Here is a 21,743-nt window from a genome sequence, read left to right as displayed (position 1 = left end):
ACTAAAACACCCCGTGATTTATTACAGAAGTTCTACAGTAAAAGATAATTTACTATTCAAGAGTTCAAAGCACTGTATTAACAAATATACATTGCTCCGGAGACGCGAGCTCTCTTTAGCCTGAACTGTACAAACGCTCAGAACAGATCCCTAGCACCGCTTTTAGAGCCTTGTTAAGAAACGGGACCGAAACGAGGTCTGTGGATGAGGTGGAAGGAATTTGGGAAGTAGATTGCTCCACCTCTTGAGCTGGTTGGGGAAAGCGTTTGCACGCCGGGGGTCTTTGCACGCCGGGGGTCTTTGCACGCCGGGGGTCTTTGCACGCCGGGGGTCTTTGCACGCCGGGGGTCTTTGCAGCGATGGTCGACCTTCCCGAAAGCCGCCCTAGCGCAGAAGTGTTTAGGTTGTCGTCCGAGTTTCACGCTGTAGGCACAACCACGCACCAAGGAAACCTGGAGCGCTGCCCATCCCCTCCCACAAAGCTGTCCCCGGGCCAGCAGGCTCTGTCACCCCCACGCCGGTGTCACCAGAGGGCACTACAGGACAGAGCGCTCCCTCTCCTCACGTTAAAGCTTGGCGGACAGAAAATCCGCGGCGGGGAGGCAGAAAGGAGCGTTGGGGTAACCCAACCCACGGGCAGGTGAGAGGGAGACCCAACAAGTCAGAGCACCTCGGTCTTAGAGCCAAGAAATCTTCTTGTCTGCTGGGGGCTCAGGGCTTTGCCTTCTTCACGGCACCAACAGCTTCTCGGGGAAGTATTGCAGAAGCTCAGCGTGTTTCGAGGGAAATAGAATGAATGTTTCGGAGAAACGGGTCCGGCTCAGAGTACGGCAGTGTCTTCTCCCTTTGCAGAACGGCTTTGTGCTGACCAGCAAGTTGAAGCTCCAGCCAAGGAAGCAGGAGGATCCAGAGTACGTGAGCTTTGCCCGCGCACCCTCTTCTGTCACACTCAAAAAGTGAGTAACGCTCAAAAATGTTGTGAAATAAAAATGACAAAAATCAGGGCTTGTTGCAGCTGCCAGAAAACGACCGTCTGGGAACATTTTCTGTCCGACGTCCGACATTTCAGTTGCCTCGTTCCTGGCTACGTCTTTCCAGCCAGGCAACCTGCGTTTCCTCTACTGCTCCCATTGTCCTTCCTGCTGAACGGGGCATGTTCCAGAGGGAGGCACTGGGCTTGCTTCTTGTCACTGGCGTGGGTTTGGTAACGAACAAAGAGCAAATCCTGGGTTAGCTCAAAGCCCAGCAGGCAGTTCACAGCAGGGGCCTTTTCTCCAGCCTGCGTGGTAAAAACAACCCGGGTGTTATTCTCACCCCATCGCTGTTCCCTTGCGCAGCAGGAGGGCGATTTCAGCCCCCTCTCCCTTCCATCGCTGTTATCAGTCACCCTTAGGGTTTCCTCTACAGGTATGTCCCCGGGTTGAGGTCCTCTCCCTTCGCAGTAGATCCCGTGCTCTCCAGAGAAGGCTCGGGGGACGCAGAAGTGTCATCGAACTTAAACTTTGAGACAATCCTGGCGGTTTCCTGCGTGATCTCAAAGTGTTTGAGCTGCTGTCTCCCTCCTGAGCGCTGCTTGAGCGTGCTTGTGTCACTCGAGCTGTTCCTAGTGCCCTCCTCCAGGACATCCTTGGTGGCGGAGCTGCAGTCTGCAGGGTTCCCTTCTGCGCCAGACTCTGTTGCCACGTTGGCTAATGCAGTAGTCCCCAAGGGCAGACTGGAAGATTTGGGAATGACTGGCTTGGTTTTCACCGGCGTTCGAATGTATTTTACGGGTTGTCGGCTGAAATGGCATCTGGGCTGGGTCCCCAGCACCGTGTCCGAATCGCTGTCTGTCTTTTCCTGCGCAGAGTCCTCCAGGTCCTCCAGCTCTGAGCCGACGCTTGTGTTCATCTCTGAACAGAAAATCGGGCAGTTAGCTTAGAACAGCGAGACAAGGTTGCTATGACAAACCCGTTTGGCTGATGACTTCTTTTCCCCTTAGAAAGGACACTGAGATCCCTCCCGCATTGACACCCCCCTCTATCAGCCTCATTAATCAAGAGCAATCGCAAGACAGACATTTGAAAGAGGCATGAGATACGAATTGGGTTTATATTCCCAGGGCTGCTCTCGAGGCGTTAAAGCCCGGAGAGCTGGCAGAGGTGACCGCGGGCACGAGAGCCGAGGCAGCGGCAGGGAAAAGCCCCTCCTGAGCACAGCCGAGAAGGTGCCCGTGGCTCCGTGCGAGCTACGTGGCGGTTGCTCCGCAATAGGTTCTCTGCACAAAGAGCAGCGCTGCCGAAGGGGGCCCGGCTGCGCTTCCTCCGCTGCGTAGCGTAGAGGCAGGCGGGAGGTGAGAAAACCAGCAAACGCGGTGCAAGACAGCCTAGAACAGCACCACCGTCACCACCGCCCCGTTTACCTGGGGCATCCGCGCTTGACGGGCTGCGGGCTCCCTCCTGAGTCAGCTCACGGATGGCTTCCCTGGAAGATGAGTTAGCAGAGACACTGTCCACATCTAAACCGTGCTTGGAGGAGAAGTTCTGCTGGAAAAAGTCATGAGTGTTTACACAGGGCTCTTATTTGACATGAAGGTACTGTCAACTCCCGCTTCACCCCGGCTGCTGTCAGAACCCAGTGAAAGGAGGCAACGGCTTGAGCTGAAAATGCCTCGGGGGCTCTTAGGTTACCTGTAACGCTTGGGGGAGTAGGGAAGGAGCTTGCAGAAGGTCACAGGGCAGGGCCATGAGAGAAAATTACGGTTCAGGACCTGCCGACTGCAGCTTCCATGCTGGCAGACCACAGCTGCCGCAAAAGCCGCCCCAGGAAGCAGCCGCTGCCTTGTGCGGAGCAGCAGCGCGCTCAGAGCGACTCCCGTGTCCCGCGGGACGCTGAAGCGGCCCATTTCAGAGCAACGAGGGGACATGTCGGTGACTGGAGCACAGTAATTGCTGTCAAATGCAAACGAGAGGATGAGGGAAGGGCGCGGGAGTGCCTGGGAGTCACAGCTGGTACGGAACCAGGGTGCGCTTGCACAAGGTCACTTGGGCAGGGGCTCCAGATGTCAGTTTTATTCATGGCAAAACGAGAGCGCCCTTAGAAGCGACTCCCCTCTTTAAAGGTTTGCAACACCTTCTGCAGAATCCTGCTGCAGGAGCAGGTAAAAATGGCTTTGAAAGCGGCCAAAGGCGGTAGTTGTGTATCCAAAAATGCTGTTTGTGAAGGGTGATTAATCCTGTAGGATCCCCACACACGAGAAGCGGATTGTGTCTACCCTGGTGATTTTATTTCAAGCATAGTTATTCTAATTTCTGCTTCCTCAGGGAGCTGGAGCTGTGGAGAAAGCAGCATTACTGCGTGTCAGCCATGGACAGGGTCGCTGCAGACACGCAGTCTGGCCCACAAGCATCCATGACTGCAGAAGGCAGAGAGTCCCTGAACCCAGATCTTTCCCCCTTTGGCTTAACTGTAGGAAAGTCATTTCCTCTTTCTTGCTCACCAAACAACTGTGGAAAGGAAAAAAACAAACCCCACGTCCCAGCTCGGGGATGCTATGCCCATCTGTGGTTTCAAAGGGCTGTGAAATAGGTTGTGAACTACGGTGAGGAGAGAGCCGTGGAGCTGGGGAAGAACGCAGAACACTCGGTAGTGCGGGAGGAAACCAGGGTCCGTGGCCACCGCTCGGGGAGGCAGCAGAGCCCTGTAGGGCTGTGCTGGGGGATCTGCTGGGTCTTAAGTGCAAGTAGCTGCTTCCAAAGCTGTAGAGCTGTTTGCAGAGAGAAACAGCAGTGTCCCACGCAATTTTGGATGGAGAAACCCCACAATTTTCCAGAATGACTGGGATCTAAAACGGGGGAGCAAAACCACCATCCGGAGTGGTCTGAGAAGCTGCCAAGTGATCTGTAGCTTATAATTTTTTTCCATTTCTTCCACTCCACATGCAACAGGCTCTCTGCTCCTTCCTCAGAATAACCCTCTGATAGGAAACAGTTTTGTTATTTGTGAAAGAAGTTCCTTAATCGCTAGTCCACCTTCCTGTCTCTACAGCAGGGTCAGCAAGCCCAGCTCAGCCTCTGGGAGCTCTACCTCTAGAGTTATGGTCTGGGCCGTGTTTGGGCTCTGAGGTCCTTCATCCTTTTCTGTCGATGCTTCTTGCGAAGGATTTTCACATCCGAGGGACATGGATGAAGGCAGGTCATCCATCCCAAACACCCTTTCGTAGTTCTGAATGAGAAACTCCACAATCTGGGCTTGATACCCAGAGTCAACAAGGCATGACATTGAGACATCGCTCCCTGAGCCTGGCCGGATCAGGGTTGGCCCAAATACTATGCCCAGGTTGTTTGGGGACATCTTGTTCTCTTCGTATTTCTCTGCCACCCTGGGGAAGGGAAACAGGACTGTTAGGGGCCTCCCAGCTCTCGACCCGAATGCACCAAACCCCCATTCCCTGGCAGAGAGAGAACTCCTGTCTTTTACGGGGAACAGAGCTCTGGTCTGTGCAGGGAAACTCCGGAGAAAAATCTCAGAAGTTGCCTGGATGGTGCAGCCCTAATGTGAGCGGCTGTTTCTCGTGGCCTGCGTCCAGAGCTGGGGGAGAGAGGGCTTGATTCATGCTGTTCCCTGACCTCTTGCTCTGTGCTTTATGAAGCTTTATCAGTAAGGACCTTCTGGTCCTTCTTGGTCGTTAAGACTTTCTCCTAATTGCTGCAAGGTGGTCCTTTCCATGAATGATTGGGTTTTTTTACCCTCCTCAACTGCCTGCTTGGCTCTCCCAGGGCGAGGAAGCCCAGAAGCTCCTCTCATACCTCTTTGGTGCTGAGCTAGCTGCTCCTCTGGCGGGGATCTCCTGCGGCCGGACCTGACGCTGACCAGCGTGGTGACCAGCACGCTCCTCACCTGTACAAGTGCGCAATGAGGTGCCGCAGAGTGTTGTAGTTGCTTCCAGGCAACCTGCTCAGCAAGTCCTTCATGCTCTGGATGGGGTCGGAGGAGAAGCCTGCGCAGTCCAACTTGTCTTCCCCAGGTTTTTGCAAATCTTTGGCCAGCGCGATGATATCGTTATAGAGCTGGGACAGCAGCACCGGTGCCGAAAGCTGCAGCAAGAGGGGAGGAAAACAGCCGGTACTTCATCCTGCTGGTCTGGCACTGAGGAAGGCCGCGGTCGGCTGAGACCTGCCCTCCCGGCAGAGGTCTGGTACCCACTTCCTTCAGGAAATGCTTCAGGACCCCAGTGACGTCGTGGGGGGAGTGCTCGGAGAGCTCCACCAGGCTCCGTCCGTTCTCGAATGCCTGGCACAGCTTTTCCACCCGGGCTTTGGATCCGCTTATCCGATAGATCCCCTGCGCGGTTCAGAGGGGGGGAGGGGTCAGGAGCTTTGGATACAGAGCAGGGGAGACGGAAACAAGAACAACTGACGGCTCACCTGCACCCCGAGGGCACGGGCTTCAATTTCCGAGGTGCATTTCACCACGATGAAGGGAACTTCCTCTGGGAAGTCGCGAGGAACCTGCGCGAAGTCGATGCCAAAAAGGGGTACTCGGTTGGGCAGCTTCTTGTGGCCGCAGGTGATGAGCAGGTTCTCGAGACACTTCTTGTGGCAGGCCAGGCAGCACTGAAACGGCAGAACCGACCCGAGTTGTGCTCTGGTTGTGGTCCAGCGGTGGCAGAACTTGGAGGACTTCTCCTGCTCCCTCGACCACCCAAGTCCCGCCAAGCCCGAGGGGGTTGTTTCAGGCAAGTGGCAGCTGGTGGCTTCCTCGAGGAGACCTTCAGCGAGACAAGGGTCACCCCGGGCTCCCGCGTCCGCGGTGACCTCTGCTAGCCCTCACCTCCTCGCACTCGAAGCCGCTGACCATGAAGGTGTCGCACTCCCTGCACTTGGATGGCCCCCGCAGCTTCCGCAGCCGGTGGGTCTGCGCTGCGCTGGAGAGGGGGATGTTCCTAACCTGCTGCTGGGAGGTGCCGTTTTCTGCGGGAACAGCATTTGCAGCGTGAAGAGGAACCGCTGCGTGAGCCGGGGTTCACCCAGTGAGTCGGACACGTGTGCGGCTCACCGTTTTCAAAAGTGTGCAAGGAGTCTCGTTCTTCGAAATCATCTGAGGAGGACACGGTGCCAGTGGATGGAGCTTTCAACAACTTCCTATCGGAGTTGCCTGGAGAAGAGAGAAAATACAAACAGCTGTTCTCGTCCTCAGGACGCACAAAGCGGGTCGGTGTTGACTTTATTCCCATTTCTGGGCAATATTAGGCAAGAATTTCTGTGGCTCTTACCTGGGCTAGAATTAGGAGAGTCCAGGGACCGGGATTCACAGCTCCCACCGAGGCTTTCCGTGTCACTGCAGAGGGATTTGTTCGCACCTGCGGAAGGTGGATACCGTGAGAGACCACCCCGAGTGCTCTCGGGATACTTCAACACGGGGCTGAAGCGCAAACCAGGCTCCCAAGAAAACCCATAAATGCTTGTCAACATTTTCTCCCAGTCTGAGCAAAGCCTTAAGCGCTGCCCTAAGAATCTGGGAACCTCTCGCACCTCTTTGGCTGCTAATCTGCGTTAAACCACAGTGACCCGAGAGAAAATCGGGTCGTCGTTGTTAAATTCAACCTACTCAGCTCGCCATCTGCGGAGAGCTGCTTTCTGGACGTATCTTCTGGCGTGCTCGCGTCCTTTCCTGCGGAAGAGGGTCCTGCGGGATGCAATGCCATCCTCTTTCTGCCGCTGGGAGGGGACCTGAGGAGGGGTTGCAAGCCATTTTCCAGCAGTGAGTACCGGACATTATTGGATCACCAAGGTGCCGTGTGGGTACCTGAGTCAATGCATGGCTAGCTGGCAGCTGGGTTTTCCAGGAGACTATAATGAACACTGGCACAAAACCAGGGAAACAAGTTTGTTCAATATAACTTCACCTTCTCTATTGGCAGGGAAAATTTAGAAGTCAAAATGACTCCATAAATGTGTGTCAAACTTTTTTGTTGTTGTTCTGTGCACCACAGATTTCTGAACTTTCAGCTAGGAAGTAAGTTTCTACTTTTTTTTTTTTTTCTTTGTTACCTCTGCCCTCCGTGAGTGAGTGGCTCGAATTCGAACACTTCCACGTGAATGTCTTTCTTCTGCAGGGCCTGAATGAACTCCAGGTATTTCTCACCGGCTTTGTACGGCTTGCAGACCTCGGAGAGGTACTGGTATCCCACTGGAATCTGTTCCGACTGAGTCTGCCGCTGCTTGAACATCCTTAAAGTGACCTTACAGGGGAGAGACAACACAAAAACTCGTTGCTGGTCGAAGCCCAGGTGCTTTTTCCTCCCTTGGATCTCTCAGTCACTCACCAGACCGCTGTTTTCATTACCCAGACTCAGTTACCTGCACTTCTGCTTATCGATAGCTCTGCCTAACAGATCGGGTACAAATTTATTTGTCACTGTTTCTTGTTCCGGGATTTTCCCCCCCCAGGATTTTTCTGTGGATATCCGTGTCCTCAAAGCAGCAGCAATTGAAAATGTGATTATATGTCCGAGATTTTTTCGTAGCAAAGCAACGTCCAGAGCATTTCAGCTGCTTGGGGACGGTCAGCAGAGGGTGGTTCAACAGTGAAATGCTGAAGACCCTAGAGGTCTTATCCCAAGCAGCAGTCTCCCTGGAACAAGGATTACAGGAGAAATTACAAGACCACACGTACCCACGTCAGCACCTCGTCCCCTTGGTAGATGAGCTTCCGGATGTGGGAGACGATCCGCGCTCGCACTTTCTCCAGTTCTTGTCGCCGAAAGTTGGCATCGCTGATGCACATCTTGTACAAAGCTTCTGTTTCCTGAACCTGTGCGCGACCCGCAGCGGAGCAGAGGAGGAGAAAGTCACCAGGACGGGTGGGAAGACGCCGCAACGCGGCGCGTGGGGTGGCCGCGGCTACCGGCGGCCTGATCTGAACCCGTCACCTTGGCTTGGGCCTCCTCGCAGGAACGGCGTCGCTTCTCCAGCTGCTTGCTGGCGCTGCCGGGGTTGGTGGCGGCTGCGTTCTGGTACTCGTCCTCCGCCTTGGCGCTCAGGTGCTTTGCCTTCTCCAGCTCCTCGCAGCGCTGGATGTACTGCAGGCGGGACTTGCGCAGGGACGACAAGGACTCGTTCTTGAAGGGGAAAAGGAGCAGGTTTGGGAAGCCCCGCGAGGAAGGAGTCGCAGCGGGGCTCTGCTTACGAGGAAAGCGCCTGTCTCTTGGTTCAAATGGGTGTGATCATCCCCGTGGACATCAGTGTCCTCCCTCCCTCCCTCCCTCCCTCCCTCCCTCCCTCCCAAAGTTCAGGAGCTCTAAGGGAGCCCCCGGGTTTCCTCCACAGCTGAGCAGAGACCCAGCCGTGCTGGATCACATCCTGCAGGGTGCCCAGGGGCATCCTCCTCCCCAGCAGGAACCCCTGGAGCACAGGGCTGATGGCCGAGCGCTGGCAGAGCGCCTGCAGCCGGGTTCTGGCGGGGGGGCGCGGGCACAGAGCCTGCCTTTGCGGGGGATGGCTCTGGGCTGAAGGCAGCCCCGTGCCAGCGCGGGCCAGCCCGAGCCGCGTCCCCCCTCTGCCAGGCTCCGCAGCCGGCAGGAGGCGGTGGGATCCAGCAGGCAGGATGGCAAGGAACGCTGCAGCGCTCCCCCTTCCCCTCTTTAAAGAAGGACTGTTGTTCAGACGCCGTGTGTATCGCATGAGCTACTGCTGGTTCACAAACACTTGTTTTCAGTGTGTTGAGCCGTGACCAGCACACAGGTCAGGCCCACCCAGTGGCCTCTCACCATTCTCTTTTGTTCCTTTGTCCACTGGTCTTTGAATTCTTTCCTCCATTTCTCGATTTCATTCTTCTTGGCTGACAGAGGCTGCGGAGGAATAGCAGTTAGGACAGCAACAGTTCCTCCCGAGGCAGGAAAAAGTACCTGGCAGCTGAGGGCATGACGCTGGAAAGCGAGCCTTGGAGGTGCTGCTTTCCCTGAAACTCGGTGTGCGTTTCATTCTCTTCTCCCCTCTGCCCGCTCAGACCAGGATAAATCGCTTTGCTAGGTCTCTGGGATGCTCCCATCTAATCTTGCAGCAGGTTTTCAGGAGAAACACAGTACCTGGTAGAATTCCTTCTGTTGGAGCAATCCTGCAGTCTCAGTAGCTGAGTTCCCAATCTTTATGTCGTGTTCCAGGACCATCATATAGAGCGCCCGGAGAGGCATGTTGTACTGCAGGAACCAAAAAAAGCGGATACAAAATGATGGATAATCGCTGCAGCTTTCCTAAATTAAAGAGCTTTCGGTGTCTGTGACCGAGATCTATTACAGAAAGGTGGGAGCGTCTGCACCGGTTGGGCGAGGGGGGGGTGTTTCAGCCAACACAGGCAGCAGGATGCCAGAAGCTGAAGGGTTTCCATGCTGGGCGGTGTTGTGCTGACTCCATGCCCTGCCTTGCTGAATCCTCTGCCTAATTTTCCAAAGAATCACTCTGTGTTATGAGCCCGGGGGAAATTAAAAAGGGGCTGTTCCAATACTGAGAGGTTTAGGAAGAGCTTTGGAGGCCTGTTTGCTGTAGGATTTAAGCTGGACTCTACAAGCCGTCCACACGTGCAGACAGCCTCATGTTTGCTCCGCACAGGACTCCCACCCTCCTCCTCCTCCCAAGGGAACCCCGTGCAGTGAAGCAGGAGCACCGCAAGCACCCGTACCTGTTGGAAGACGGCATTTCGTCCCAATTCCGCAATCTTCACCATCCCTTTGGCAAACTCTGTCTCTGTGAAAGGGCAGAGTGGATTAGAGACCAGATTCACGGGGGTAGAGGCGGGTTGGTCAAAGCCAGGGGTCATTCCAGTCAATCTGTGTCACTCAGGGAAGGAGAAACCCCGACTCCGTGTCTTTATCTTCAGGCAAAAGCAACTAAACGGGTTGGTGTTGGGCCAGTTCCTCCCTGCTCTGCTTTTGCTTGCAACCCTGTGATCTTGGCTATGATTTAAAAAGCCCAAAAGCCTACGGGCTCCCAGCCTGTTCTGTGCAGACTCACCGTAACTCAGGCGTTTCTCAATCCAGCTGAGAAGCTCTTTGACGTATTTACACCACATTTTGGCGTACTCGAGCGCTGCGTCGATGCCGCCTTCACATTTTATCAGCATTTCGTCGGCCTCCTGAACTGCAAGAGAATGAAGGGAGGTTCAGAACGGCTCTGGCTGATGGGCAGAGGCTCCCCCAACAGCAGCAAATTGGAGTCTCAGGGGTTGGTGCTGCGAAATTCCCGGGTAACAGCCATAAAAAAGGTCTTTTGCTGAACAATGTCATTACAACCTACTTCATGGCGACCCGATGCAGTCCCACCCACGGAGCCACGCAAGTTCCAGGTAATTTACACTGTTCTATTTCCCTTTTAATTGAATATTTTTATTTAATTTGCTTTGAAATCCAAAAATGAAGGACCTAACGGGTTGCTGGGGAGCTGCAGGAGGTATTCTTGTTCCTTGGTGGAACCCGATGCAGATTCATCACGCTGCAGCGGGCAAATCTAAACACAGTTCAGCTGAAATCTGTGCGAAAGCAGCTTAGAAATGGGGGGGGTTTTGCTTCTTAGGGACTTTATATGAAGAAAGCCCAATTTTACGTTATATTTTGTGGTGCCAGCAGCAAGTCCAGAGCTGGCGAGAACCTTCCCAATGGGTCACAACGTGCTCCAGAGTATCCCAAGTTTCCCTGGGTTGATCTTTACTGTGCTTAAAACCAGCAGACCTGTCTCGGTATTTAGAAATCAATTCCTCGTGAGAAGCTCCTTAAGGAGGTGTTAATGGGCGAACAGGGGAAGACTGGTGTGCTGGAGAAGCCGGGGGGACCACTGAGCTCGAGTGGGCACCCGCATCCTCGTGGGCACCGGGCCGAGCTCCGCCCGAGACCAGACACCCCGGCGGTTTCCACCCGTGTCACCGGGAGGCTGCCAGGACCGTTGCCGGGTGATTAAGTGTTCTCCCGTCACCTCTTTGGTTTTCAATCAGCAATATTACCTGTTAGGTCTGCCTGCACTTGCCTCTCTGAACTGGTTTTGCTCTTGCAGAAACTTTCATTCAACTGCGGAGGGGAAAAGAAAAAAAAAAAAAGAGGAAAATAGTGAAAGAAAATCTGGAAATTTGGAGGACTTTTCCCAAAAGCTGGCCGGAGCGCCGATCGGGCTTAGCCAAGGCACCCAGTGCAGGTAAAACCGCCCGAGACCTGGCAGGGGGAAGGCAGGGCGGCAGGAAAGCCCGCCAGAGACAGCAACGGGGAGGAAGCGCCCGTCAGGGCAGAGAGGTCAAGGCTGGGGAAGGGCCGCAAGAGTGAATGTTGGCAGCTCTCGTTTTGCTGGAAATCACAAAGTATTTGGGTTTTACTTTCCAGTTTAGCTCATGGGGCAGTATGGTTACACAAGAACAGTCGCTGTCAGAGAAAAATGAAGTTCCTAGCCCCTTTGTTTATACAGAAAAGCGTGAAATGAGGCTGATTATCCCCAAAAGCCCCGTACTGCCCAAAGCAAGCGAAAAAACATTAAGTTCTCTTTTGAAGGTCTTCTGTTTCTTAAGGCCAAGATTTTAGAGATTTTTTTGATGCATGACGCAAAAGTATTTTGCGTTTGCTGTCTTGTCTTTTTCTTAGCACGCAGAACTCCAACCGGCAATTCCCACATCTTATTTTTCAGGAAAACATAAATCCAAACAGAAAGTGCCTGAATGGTTCCACTAAATGCTATCGGCTCTGTTGCTGCCTCCATCACTGATAACCAAGATAACAGGTATTTTCTGTCTATTCAAGTAAGAGCTGTGAGTATTTTTTTTCAGATGACCACCCAAACCCAATTTTAACAGCAGAGAATTTAACAGCAGAGAATTCAGCAACGTAGAATCATGCACTTTGGCGACGGCCATCGATGATTTCTTTCATAAAATGGATTTCATTCTTTGCCTACCGGAACGACGTCTCTTTCTGCGGTCAGGTCCGCGTCGTCGGTGCTGTCAGCATCACCAGTGAACATATCGACCGCCCTGCATCATGGGGAAAAAAATGGCGATGAAATAAATTGAGGTTCCAAAGAGCCAGAGGAGCAGTCCGGCCCCGTTTCTCTACGTACGTGTTCCCAATTGAGATTTCGATGGCGTCCAGGGTCCGGAATATCTCACTGTACCGCTTCCTGCTTTCAGGGTTCCTCTCTTGAGGGTCGAGACCTGGAGTTGGAGGAGAAATCGTTTCACCGCAACGCCTGACCCGGAGCTCCCTCAGCCGGCGGGACGGTTTCTAGAGGCACAGGGGAGCGCGGCTGAGCCCCGCTGCCCGGCGCGGAGCCACGGGGACGCGACAAACTGCGGTGGCCCGGCAAAGCGAGGTGAGGCTGAGGGCGAGGTGGGATTCAACGGCAAACTTTGGGAACAGTCAATTCACGGAGGTTCCTTGGGCAGAACCCCCAGAAATCGAGCCTGCAGGTGTCCAGGGGAGACACCCCAGTGGGCTGGCCGTCAGACCCGAAACCTCTACCACAGCCGCTCTGAGCGGAAGGCACGCCGCCGCCCTCCGTCCGGAGCCGGCAGACCCGATGGAGGGGCTCCCGGGGCGCGGCGGCATCCCCCGCGCCTCGCTCCGGCCCGCGCGGTGCCGTGGGGGTCGGCAGAGCCGCGCGCGGGCTGGGCCGAGCCGCCGACCTCGCCCGTTCCTCGCGCGTGACGTGTGTCGCAACGTTTTCCATGTGGGCACCCTGCCATCATCCACGGCACGAAACCCCGCGTCTTATTCGGCCCCCGGCAGGTACAAACTACCGGGCAGGCAAAATGCGAAAGGGCCTTGTCCCGGCGCGAGGGGCACCGCGCGCCTGCGAGGGCCGAGCACGTTCTGCAGCTGCAGGTCGAGCAGGGTGGAGGCGAGTGCGCGCGTTTTGCACGGGCTTATTGACGCCGTTCATCTCGCTTTCCACTCTGTCGTGGTAGGGCTGAAACTAAAATTGTCTCAGGCTGAAAGCTGCTGCAAAAAAATAAAAGGAAAAATGTTTTTAAAATACGAAACTGGGCGCAATTGGCAAAAACAAAAGAAAACCTCACTCTTCTTTGTCCTTTTGACACTCCAGGAAACAGGATGTGGTTGACCTAAATCTAGAGTTGCTTCACTGATGGTTCAGTTTTTGACAGTGAGCAAGTACTTGCAAATGTTGCTCAAATGATGCTGAGTAGAAAAGTCAGTTTGTGCCTCGTTTAGTTCTACCGGTTCCTGGGCCTCGTCTCGGTCCCGAAAAATACGGATTTTTCAAGTCGGGTTTCACGCAGGAGCTGGCATTGAGCCCACAAACAGCATCATGGCATTGCTGACCCCGGCCTCGCAGAGCCACGTTGCCCCTGGGAGAGGCCGATGGCTCCAGGAAAGTCCCAGCACGCGGGGGGGAGACGTGCCGGCGGGGCGGTACGATCCCGGTCATCTTCCAGACGAAATGGTGCGGAAGAGCACGGGACTGGCTTGTCCGTGCTGGTAATAAGGGAGACTGTGAGCACGTACGTGTGCACACGGGGTATTTAACTGCACAAAGATGCCAAACGACGCGGAGAAAGTATTTGAATCTACAATTTAGAGAAAGTCAGGGACTGATTAGGGATTTTTTTTCCACAAATGTCCTCGTCTGGCGCCAAATGAAAGTGCTCTCTGACAATCACATAGTTACAGCGCCCAAGCTGTGAACATCGACCCGTCTGAGCCTACCATCGCCTTAAACCCAGAAATAACTGTGAAGAAGGCTGGGGGGGACGCTGAAGCCACCCCTCCCCTCCCAGCCAGCGCTGAGCAGCACGGGCCACAAGCTGTGCTCCCTTCTGCATCGAGAAAGGCGCTGGCTCCTGGCTTACTTGCCGTAGTCGTTCGCTATCCAAGAGGTACCAAACCCAAGGCACGCCGATTTAGTTCTGCCTGCGCTTGGCGCTCTGCGTGAGCAGGCGGACCGCTGTACTTTCTCTCGCTTAGCCCAGCGGAGGACGGTACGACAGGAAGAAGTGACTCAACGTGAGCAGCGCCAGCGGTGGGCAAAACGGAACGCTCTGCTTCTGGAAGCAGCTAGTGTGAGGCGCCGCAAGATGAGCATGAACCTCAGGTTCTCACGTGCCTTTTCCCTCATCTCAATGAGAATGCATTATATGCAATGCTATAAAAGCAGGAAGGTGGAAATGTGGGACGTGGAAAGGCTTCCCAGCCTCGCTGCCGCGCTCTGCTGCGCTCCCACACGTCTGAACACGTGCTTCCCGCCGCGCGGCCCCTCCGTCACTCGGGAGCAGCACCGGTTTGTCCCGTCTTATTCGGAACCTTTCGAGCGGCTTTTTGGCACGTGCGGGTCTGGGCCAAACGATTCAGGAGCCTCGTGCGTGTCTCATCAAGGAATTTAATCGCCTGGAACGTATCGATCGCTCTTGGTTGTCACGGCTGTCATCGGAGACCTTCAGGATGTCCCTTCCTGGTGAACCGGCCGCTCCTGACCGCCCCTCGCTCAACGTGTGAACGCCTGTATGTGTTTTCCTGTGCTGGGAGGAAAACGGAGCCCTGGCAGGCTTGCAGAGGCTCCCGTAGCTATCCATCAGCTACCTCGTCTTTCAAGGCCTGCTCAGCGCCCTTTGCTTTGAGCGCTGAGGACCAGCTGCGGCTCTGGGGTGCAGGGCCGCAGGCCTGGAAGAGGCTCGGGCTCAGTCACTAGAACCTGCAGCCTTATTTACGAAGGGATGCTTCAATTTAAAACCAGTCACCCTACTGGTCAACCCGACGACACCTGGAAGGCTGATCCAGAGCCTCGCTCTTCTGGAGATTAAACCCCACCTGTGGCTCTGGAAGGACAGCGTGGCCTTACTCTTCTCTTAGCCCATTCCAGCAGAGCCCCCTTCCAGCGTCCCGGACGTGTGTCCCGAAGGAGAGCACCCCCGCACGGCCAACGCCCGCCCAACGCCCGCCCGGGAGCAGGCCAGCTGTCCTGCGAAGTCCTGCCCCATCCTCGGCCGGACAAGACTCCCGTCTCCCCTGCACCCTCTACCTTCTGGAAAGCCCGCCGCTCTCCTCTGCCTTTTGCCACCGCGACGGGGAGAGCGCGCTCCCGCAGCGGGGCCTGTGCAGGATGTTTTGAGCAGGAGCAACTCTTGTTCCGCCGTTCAGCAGAAGCATCGCTTCCCTTTCAGCTGCAGTTACCGTGAAATAGGGCAAATGTCTAAAACTCCTAATTCAGCGCAGCCCTGTTGCCAAACCTCGGTATCACGAGCCTGTTCTCGGTAGCGCCTTCCTCTTCTCTGCGCTCGGTCTTGCACTTTGCAACACAACATCTGAATTTTTCCACCAGGGCAAATCTCCAGTTTCTCCATAAAAGGACTCACGGAGTTCTTAGCAGCATCTGTGTAAAATCCCCTGCTGGCTAAGCCACAACGCCGTTTGAACCAAATTAGGCCAAATAAGTCTGAAAACTCTCAAACTGTCCGCTGCTCCTGCGTGAATTCCTCCCTCTTTAACCAAGACACCCCCCAGGGAGACTCCGGTGGTGGCTGGCAGCAGAGGACGACGCTCCGGTGCCCAGGTCAGCACCTCTGGCTGCCTGAGCAATAACAGTTTTGGAACAAAATAATCCAAGTGCCTTGATGACGGTTTTGCAAACCCAAGGCCACTTCCTATCTCGCCCTGACGTCTCATCTCCTCTTCAGTGGAACAAAGGCCTGGGCAAAAACTGAATTTACAAATCAGCTCATTTTTGAGGAGGCTGGAACCGCTGCCAGGCAGCGCGGTCGCCCACAACTGACAGGAAACACTAGCAGAGGTCACGGCGTCTTAAATAGCAGCTCGTTTTAACGAGGGGATTAATGAACCAGGGCGGGGGGAGGGGGAGGAGAATTTCCACTCAGTACATCGAATCAGTGACAACGCAGGTGTCACACTGCGCGTCTTCCTGAGATCTCACAGCAGGGGCGTCAGTTCGCAAAGTCAAATCGAGGCGATTGCCGGCGTTAAGAGGAAAATGCTCGTGAACCAGACCTGCCTTGATAGATGGCAGCGCCCTGCAGTGCTTAATTACGGAATAAACTTTGCTTTTTAAGTAAGAAAAGTAGAACTACGTTACACTTCTGGCTGCTCGTTTCTTCAATGTTAAGAATAAGGAAACGTTAGCAATGGCAAGAAGAATTTAGACTGACAGGGAAGCGCAGCAGATGCTTCCTGTACTGGAAAACAGTAAAAATCCCTCCTGACAGGCGACGGAAGGCTGACTCTAGGACAGTTACTGGCTAAAAACCCAGGCTGAACGAAATGATTTATACCAGTCATTTTGGTTTTGCAAAAGGCTGTGAAATAAACCTCCTTAACAGACGAGATGTTGCTAAAATGGGCTCTGGGCACGGCACGCCCCGTGTTCTCACGGGCATTTTACTTTTACGGTCGTGTCACGTTCTGGATGCTGGGCTCGGTCACATGTCGAAAGCTTTCACTGACCAACCTAAAAATAGATCTTTAATCAGCGTATGGGGCTGTTTCTAGGGGGATCTCAGAAACAGATTCCTGCTCTTTGGTGGGTTTATTGACGGATCAGACTCGTAGCGTCATCTCCCCCGGGAAAGTGCTTGAGGAGACCCGGACTGGAGGCCAACAAAGCAGGCAGACGGGTATTTATTGCATTATAAACGTCTTCAAACGGCCTCAGGAATGGTTTTGCTCCCACTGCAGCGTGTGGCTGAACGTCCCCAAATGAGGTGAGATATTATACCGCCGGGTGGAAGCCTCTGCCCTGAAAAGCAGAGCTGGCCGCCGCGAGCAGTTGCCCAACACGAGCTTTGCGTGCAGCGCTGCGGGAAGAGGCTGCTGCAAGCGCTGGGGACGTGCAGAAGGGGAACAGCGGGCAGCAGCGGGCTCTGCCTGTGCCTCTGCAGGCAGCGCTGGGCGAGGAGCGCGTTCGATGTTGGTGTCAGGGCTGGTGGGGGCTGTGCGGGCACCACTGAAGACACAAAAACGCTCTGGCGGGCCAGGGCGGGCGGCAAACTGGTCTCGCCATACAGTTTCTAAACAAGCTCAACTTACTGAGTTTATCAAAGGCGCTGAGACAGCCTTTAACTGTCCCCGTGTGTCAGCACGAGCTGTGGAAATTCTGCCAATGGTTTTCCAATTTTCAGGACAAAGCCACAAGATCCAGCTTTTTGCAAGGCAAGCTGAAAGAGAGGGGGTTCTAGCTACAGGGGTCACGGCACGTTTGAACGTGACAGCGGGGAAAGGACTAAAGGTGCTTCTGTCTTCCCTTGATGACAGAGCCAGTGACATTACTGTCTTTTCACCTCCCTCCGAAGCGCCAGGGACTGGCCCCTGTTGAAGACGGGGCTCTGGCAGGAGGGATTCGTGCTCTCGGGCGGCACAGAGACCTCTCGGACGCTCCATCAGTGAGTGTCACCCCAATTCAAACTGATTACGTTCATCGTTAAGGTTGTCACCTTTAAGATCAAGGACTTAGAGCAATTTTTTGTCAGAGGGACTTGAGCTGCTGATGGGCAAGTACCAGCAGTGTGTACCTCCAGCCTCTTAAGGGAGAACCCTGCCCCTTCTGCCTCCTGAAAAGGGGGATTTGCATCCTTTCCTCTTACAGAAGGCCAGTACAAATGCATCGAATAACTTCACCTGCCAGAGGAGGACTTGGAGAACCAGAGAGTCAGGATCTCCATGGAAGCCCCCGTCAGCGGAACCTAGAGCTGTTTTCTAGCACCCGTACTTCCTAGGTGGCTCGAGGCCGCTCTGCGTCCTATCGCGTATCGTGCCCCGAAAGCTCACGCTACGAACAGCATAAAGGGTTGTCGCAAATGCCATCACGTACCACTTGGTTCTGGGTCTCCCATGGCCGAATCCTCAGTGTTTTGGTCTGAAAGCAGCAGAATCCCAAACGACCCAGCTTTGGACCACGGCTGAATCGAGTCAGGCGCAAATTCTTGGTCAGATCAGAGGTGAAGAAATGATCCAGAGAGGCCCATGATCCCTGTGTGCGGAGAAGCCCTGCCCGAGGGAACTGGCAGAACGGCCGTCGGTGAGCGCGGCTGCCGTAGCCAAATCTGCTTCCTGCAGACCTGCTTCCGTGTGAGGAAACATTCGTTTGATCACGCAATTTGCATAACTCAGATGCCTCTTGGTAAACAGCGAAGAAGGGACCGTTTCTGAGTCCTCCCGGCTCCGGTGCTCGCAGCTACCGCGGCAGCCCCCGGCTCTTCCACCCGCAGAGCGCGCTCTGCTTCCCAAGAAACCCCCAAATACGCTGAACGCACCGCTGAGAACCCGCCGGGGGTGAGGGGACAGGGCTGCTGGGTCCAAAGAGGGGACAGAAGGCGGCAAAGGATGAGCACGTCGGGCAGGGACGAGCCAGCGGCAGCCCTTGCCCGAGCCGCCGTTCCTCTGGTCTCTGCCGGTGCGCGGGTGCAACGGAGCCTTCTCGGAGACCGCGGCCTTGGGTTCAGCTCAGCAGAACCGAAATCTAAACTCCTGAGGGTTTCTTTCTGAAGTAAAAACAAGTCCTGATTCGGGAAGGTTTTGATGAGCTCAGGAGAAAGCTATCGCTGCCGGCACCTCCAGCCTGGGGGCAGCGGGCTGGGATTAAGGCTTTAAACCCGACCGCCCCTCGCGCTGGACGGCGTGCTCCGGCTCACAAGCCGTCGATTTACGGGCTGTGAGCACGTAGCTAGCCTTGCCCTCTTTAAAACTGGTGAATTCTGCCTTCAGTTTAGGAGTACTGGTGGTGATGGAATGATGAAGCTGTGCTATGGGAAACAGAAAACCTTTATTCAAAGATTATAGCTCGAAGTGAGCGGGAACTGAACTTTTTCCTGCTGCAAATGTTGGAGCAACTGACAGCACAAGCATGACAGGCAACAAACAAACTTGTGCTCAGCAGCGGAGCTGTTGGGTTTTCTTCACTAAATAATGGATAATTTAAAACCCTACGTTCTCTTATGCAACCAAAACATATGCGAGTGTCCCTGGGCTCCCAAAACACAGTTTCCCTTTCCTCGGCGTCTGCTGGAGACTCACGTAACACCGCTACGTTTCTTCTGCAGAACTTCTCCCTGCGGTTGCGCCCCAGACTTCGCGGCAGAGCGATCTATAGGCTCTTCTGTCCCGTCAGCCACAGCCGGGCTCAAGTCAGAGTTAAGCCTCAGCTCAGCATTCCGTCATTAACCTCGTTTAAGTCAAAAATGACCCTGGGATCCCGGAGTTACGGCTTCAGTGCTGAACGTTTCAGGCTCAACTGCACGTGGCGCATGTGAACTCCGACGGTTTCTGCTCAGGCTCCGGAGGTAACGGATGACTTTTTAAAAGGAGAACAAGAAAATTGGGATGACAACGATGGCGAGGTGCTGCTGGGACCAGCAGAGCGGGCAGCACCGCGAGCTTTCCCGACCAAACCTTCCCTAGCCTGTGTCCCAGTTTCTCACGTTCCACTGGTGTCGTTACAGGAATGTTCAGTGTCGTTATCGCGTCCTGTTTGCAAAGTGCTGTATTTACAGATAAGTGCTATAAAAAGTGTTTTTCTAGACTAAAGGCTTTTATAGCCAAAAGGATTGCAACACAGTGTCGCCCCACCCCTCCAATTAATAATAATAATTCTAAAAAGCTGATAGAAGCTAACCTAGAACAAGGGTGGGGCTCCTTATTTACCTGAAGTGTAACTCAGGACCCAATTCCCAGTCTCATCAGAGAGTCTCCTAGCCGTTCTTGCTGAAGGAGATGTCCTTTTTCGGTTGGGGTGTTGTTTTTTTTTGGTAAACCCCTGAACTTTCTGTTGCAGATCAGAGGCTCGCAAAAGGGAAGTACGGGAGCTCTTGAGAAGTGGCCCAGCTCCCACTCCCAAGGCGACACGGAGCTGTACGCAGCCTGATAACGAGGTCCTCTCACGAGGGAAGCTGCGGCATCGCCTCTCCGCTGGCCGGTGCGGCCCAGTTGGCACTGGTCATGCCGCTCTCCTGACGCTGAGCTCCTCCTGCCCAGCCTGCGAGCTCCTCCTGCCCTTCGAACAGGTGAGTTCTTTTTTAGTTACTCTTTTAGACCAAGCAGAAAGGTGAGTCACGGCAGGAGCAGCCCCTGCGAGGGCTCATGAAACTTCCCTTTGCGTCACGCTGCTGTTTTGGAAGGCAAACATATTTTCACATCGGCAAGTGTTTCGAAGGCAGGGGAGGAAAGGAACGGGTGGGTGAAAGCAGCGGTGTGGTTCGGGCGCTTTCCTTCCTTCCAGCTCCCTGCCAAGCGCCTCATGCCCGTCCTGGCTCTGCTCTGGTGGGGACCATGCACAGAACAGTGGGCCGGGACACTCGGCGCTTCCTTTTGGAGCTCGTCTGACCCCAAAGCAGAGGCCGGGAACCGCTGCGCCTTTCTGAGGAGGCTGAGACCAGTTTTCAGGGGAGGGTTTTCCCCCCCATTTCAGCGTATCTGAGCGCCCAAGAAACCAACGTGCAAAACGGGGCTGGGAAGAGCATTAAGGATTCACCACCGAACCAAGGGCCGCACCACCCTCACCCCCACGGGCTGTAAACGCACCTCCGCAGCCGTTCCGCGGGCCAGTCTCCTCCTCCCCCCCCCTGCCACGCAAGCACAGAAGTTCTGCCCGGGGTGCCAGAGGAATTCAGCGCTGGGAGAAGGCCTGACACGCGCCTGCGGAGGCCAGGAACCCCAGCGCTCGTTAGGTTCTCTGAGGGTACGGATTTACCGTTGATACTGGCGATAAGGGCTGCCACGGCAGGCTGGATGGCATCCCCGGTGAGAGCAGGGTAGGTGCTCAGGAAGGAGGAGATGGCTTGCAGTAAATCTGCCAGTTTGGCTTCAACAGAAGCGGAAATAACTTGTCCTAAAATCAAGAAGGGGAAAAATTATGATCTTTTTACATGCATAAACTCTCATCCTCACCTCTCCCGGCACGAACTCACTCCAGCACCGCGGTGCAGGCACCCGGCTGCTCCTAAATACTCAAGTTCTGCACGAAACAGAAAACAGCAAACACTGAACACCCAAGCAAGCGGGAAACCCACGGGCAGCAACGGGATCGATGTGGAAATTGCCCGGTCCTTAGTCACCAGGGCCAGGACCCTTGATGAGACTCTGCGCTGCCTTTTGTCCGGGTTCTGCTCCCCGAGCCCACGAGATGAATGTCCCCGCTCCCTCCTGCGGGAGCATCGTGTGTGTCTTTACGTCCACAGGGCAACCTCCCGGAGAAAACCGCGGCCCAAGCTGAGCTCTCGGAAGGACGCTCGGCGAAAGACCCGGTCCAGGCAGGACTAATTCCCGTGTGCTGCTGGCATAGCTTGGGGGCTGTCAGAAGGAAACCTCCTGCGACGCCGAGAGCACCACCACAGCGAGGAGTTTGCTCGAGAAGCGTGGCCAGCCCAACCTGTTCGGCACGCCCGGGGTAAGGCCGTGACCTGGAGCTGCAGCTCGCGGCCGTGGGTGGGGAGCCCAGGATCGCCGGGGACTCCGGACGCCTTGGTGGAGAGGGTGGCACTCCCCCGGGGGCTTGCTTGTTCCAGCAAGCAGTGGAAGGGTTTTTGGCAAGGCTGCCGGGCCGCGCGGGGTTTCTAGAGCAGCCCCGAGCCCGCGACAACCGTTTTCTTAATAATTTACTCGGGCTCCAGGGGGGAACGTGTTGTACAGGCAGAGAGGCTGCCCTGGGCAAAAGGGGGAGAGAGGGGGACCAGGAGGCCTGGCACTTCTGCAGGAGCACGTTTCCAGGCTGTGGCACACGCTTGGGCTCCCACCAGCACCCAGAGCACCCCCAGCTTGAGCCTCCCTTCGGCTCGTG

The 21,743-nt window shown here is 55.0% G+C and overlaps 1 protein-coding gene across 1 annotated transcript; it reads right to left on the bottom strand.

The window, feature by feature from the left end:
- Positions 1 to 305: 305 nt before the first annotated feature.
- GMIP (GEM interacting protein) lies at positions 306 to 17,875 on the bottom strand. Its single transcript, XM_086478869.1, has 21 exons — positions 17,784 to 17,875; positions 12,069 to 12,162; positions 11,907 to 11,982; positions 10,972 to 11,035; positions 9,990 to 10,115; positions 9,658 to 9,722; positions 9,068 to 9,178; positions 8,750 to 8,830; positions 7,913 to 8,101; positions 7,657 to 7,794; positions 7,032 to 7,222; positions 6,589 to 6,710; positions 6,254 to 6,340; positions 6,037 to 6,135; positions 5,812 to 5,951; positions 5,406 to 5,594; positions 5,185 to 5,322; positions 4,879 to 5,075; positions 4,066 to 4,360; positions 2,402 to 2,522; positions 306 to 1,892 (listed from the first exon to the last, which is right to left on the bottom strand). The coding sequence occupies exons 1-21, from the start codon at positions 17,803 to 17,805 to the stop codon at positions 1,402 to 1,404; spliced, it is 3,036 nt and encodes a 1,011-aa protein (XP_086334995.1). The 5' UTR covers positions 17,806 to 17,875; the 3' UTR covers positions 306 to 1,401.
- Between the last annotated feature and the right edge of the window lie 3,868 nt (positions 17,876 to 21,743).

This window comes from Leptosomus discolor, chromosome 28 (genome assembly GCF_034619465.1).
Source record: "Leptosomus discolor isolate bLepDis1 chromosome 28, bLepDis1.hap2, whole genome shotgun sequence".
In the NCBI taxonomy this organism is placed as follows: domain Eukaryota; kingdom Metazoa; phylum Chordata; class Aves; order Leptosomiformes; family Leptosomidae; genus Leptosomus; species Leptosomus discolor.
The sequence above is the reverse complement of the archived record's forward strand: the minus strand, read 5'-3'. Positions and strand labels throughout refer to the sequence as shown.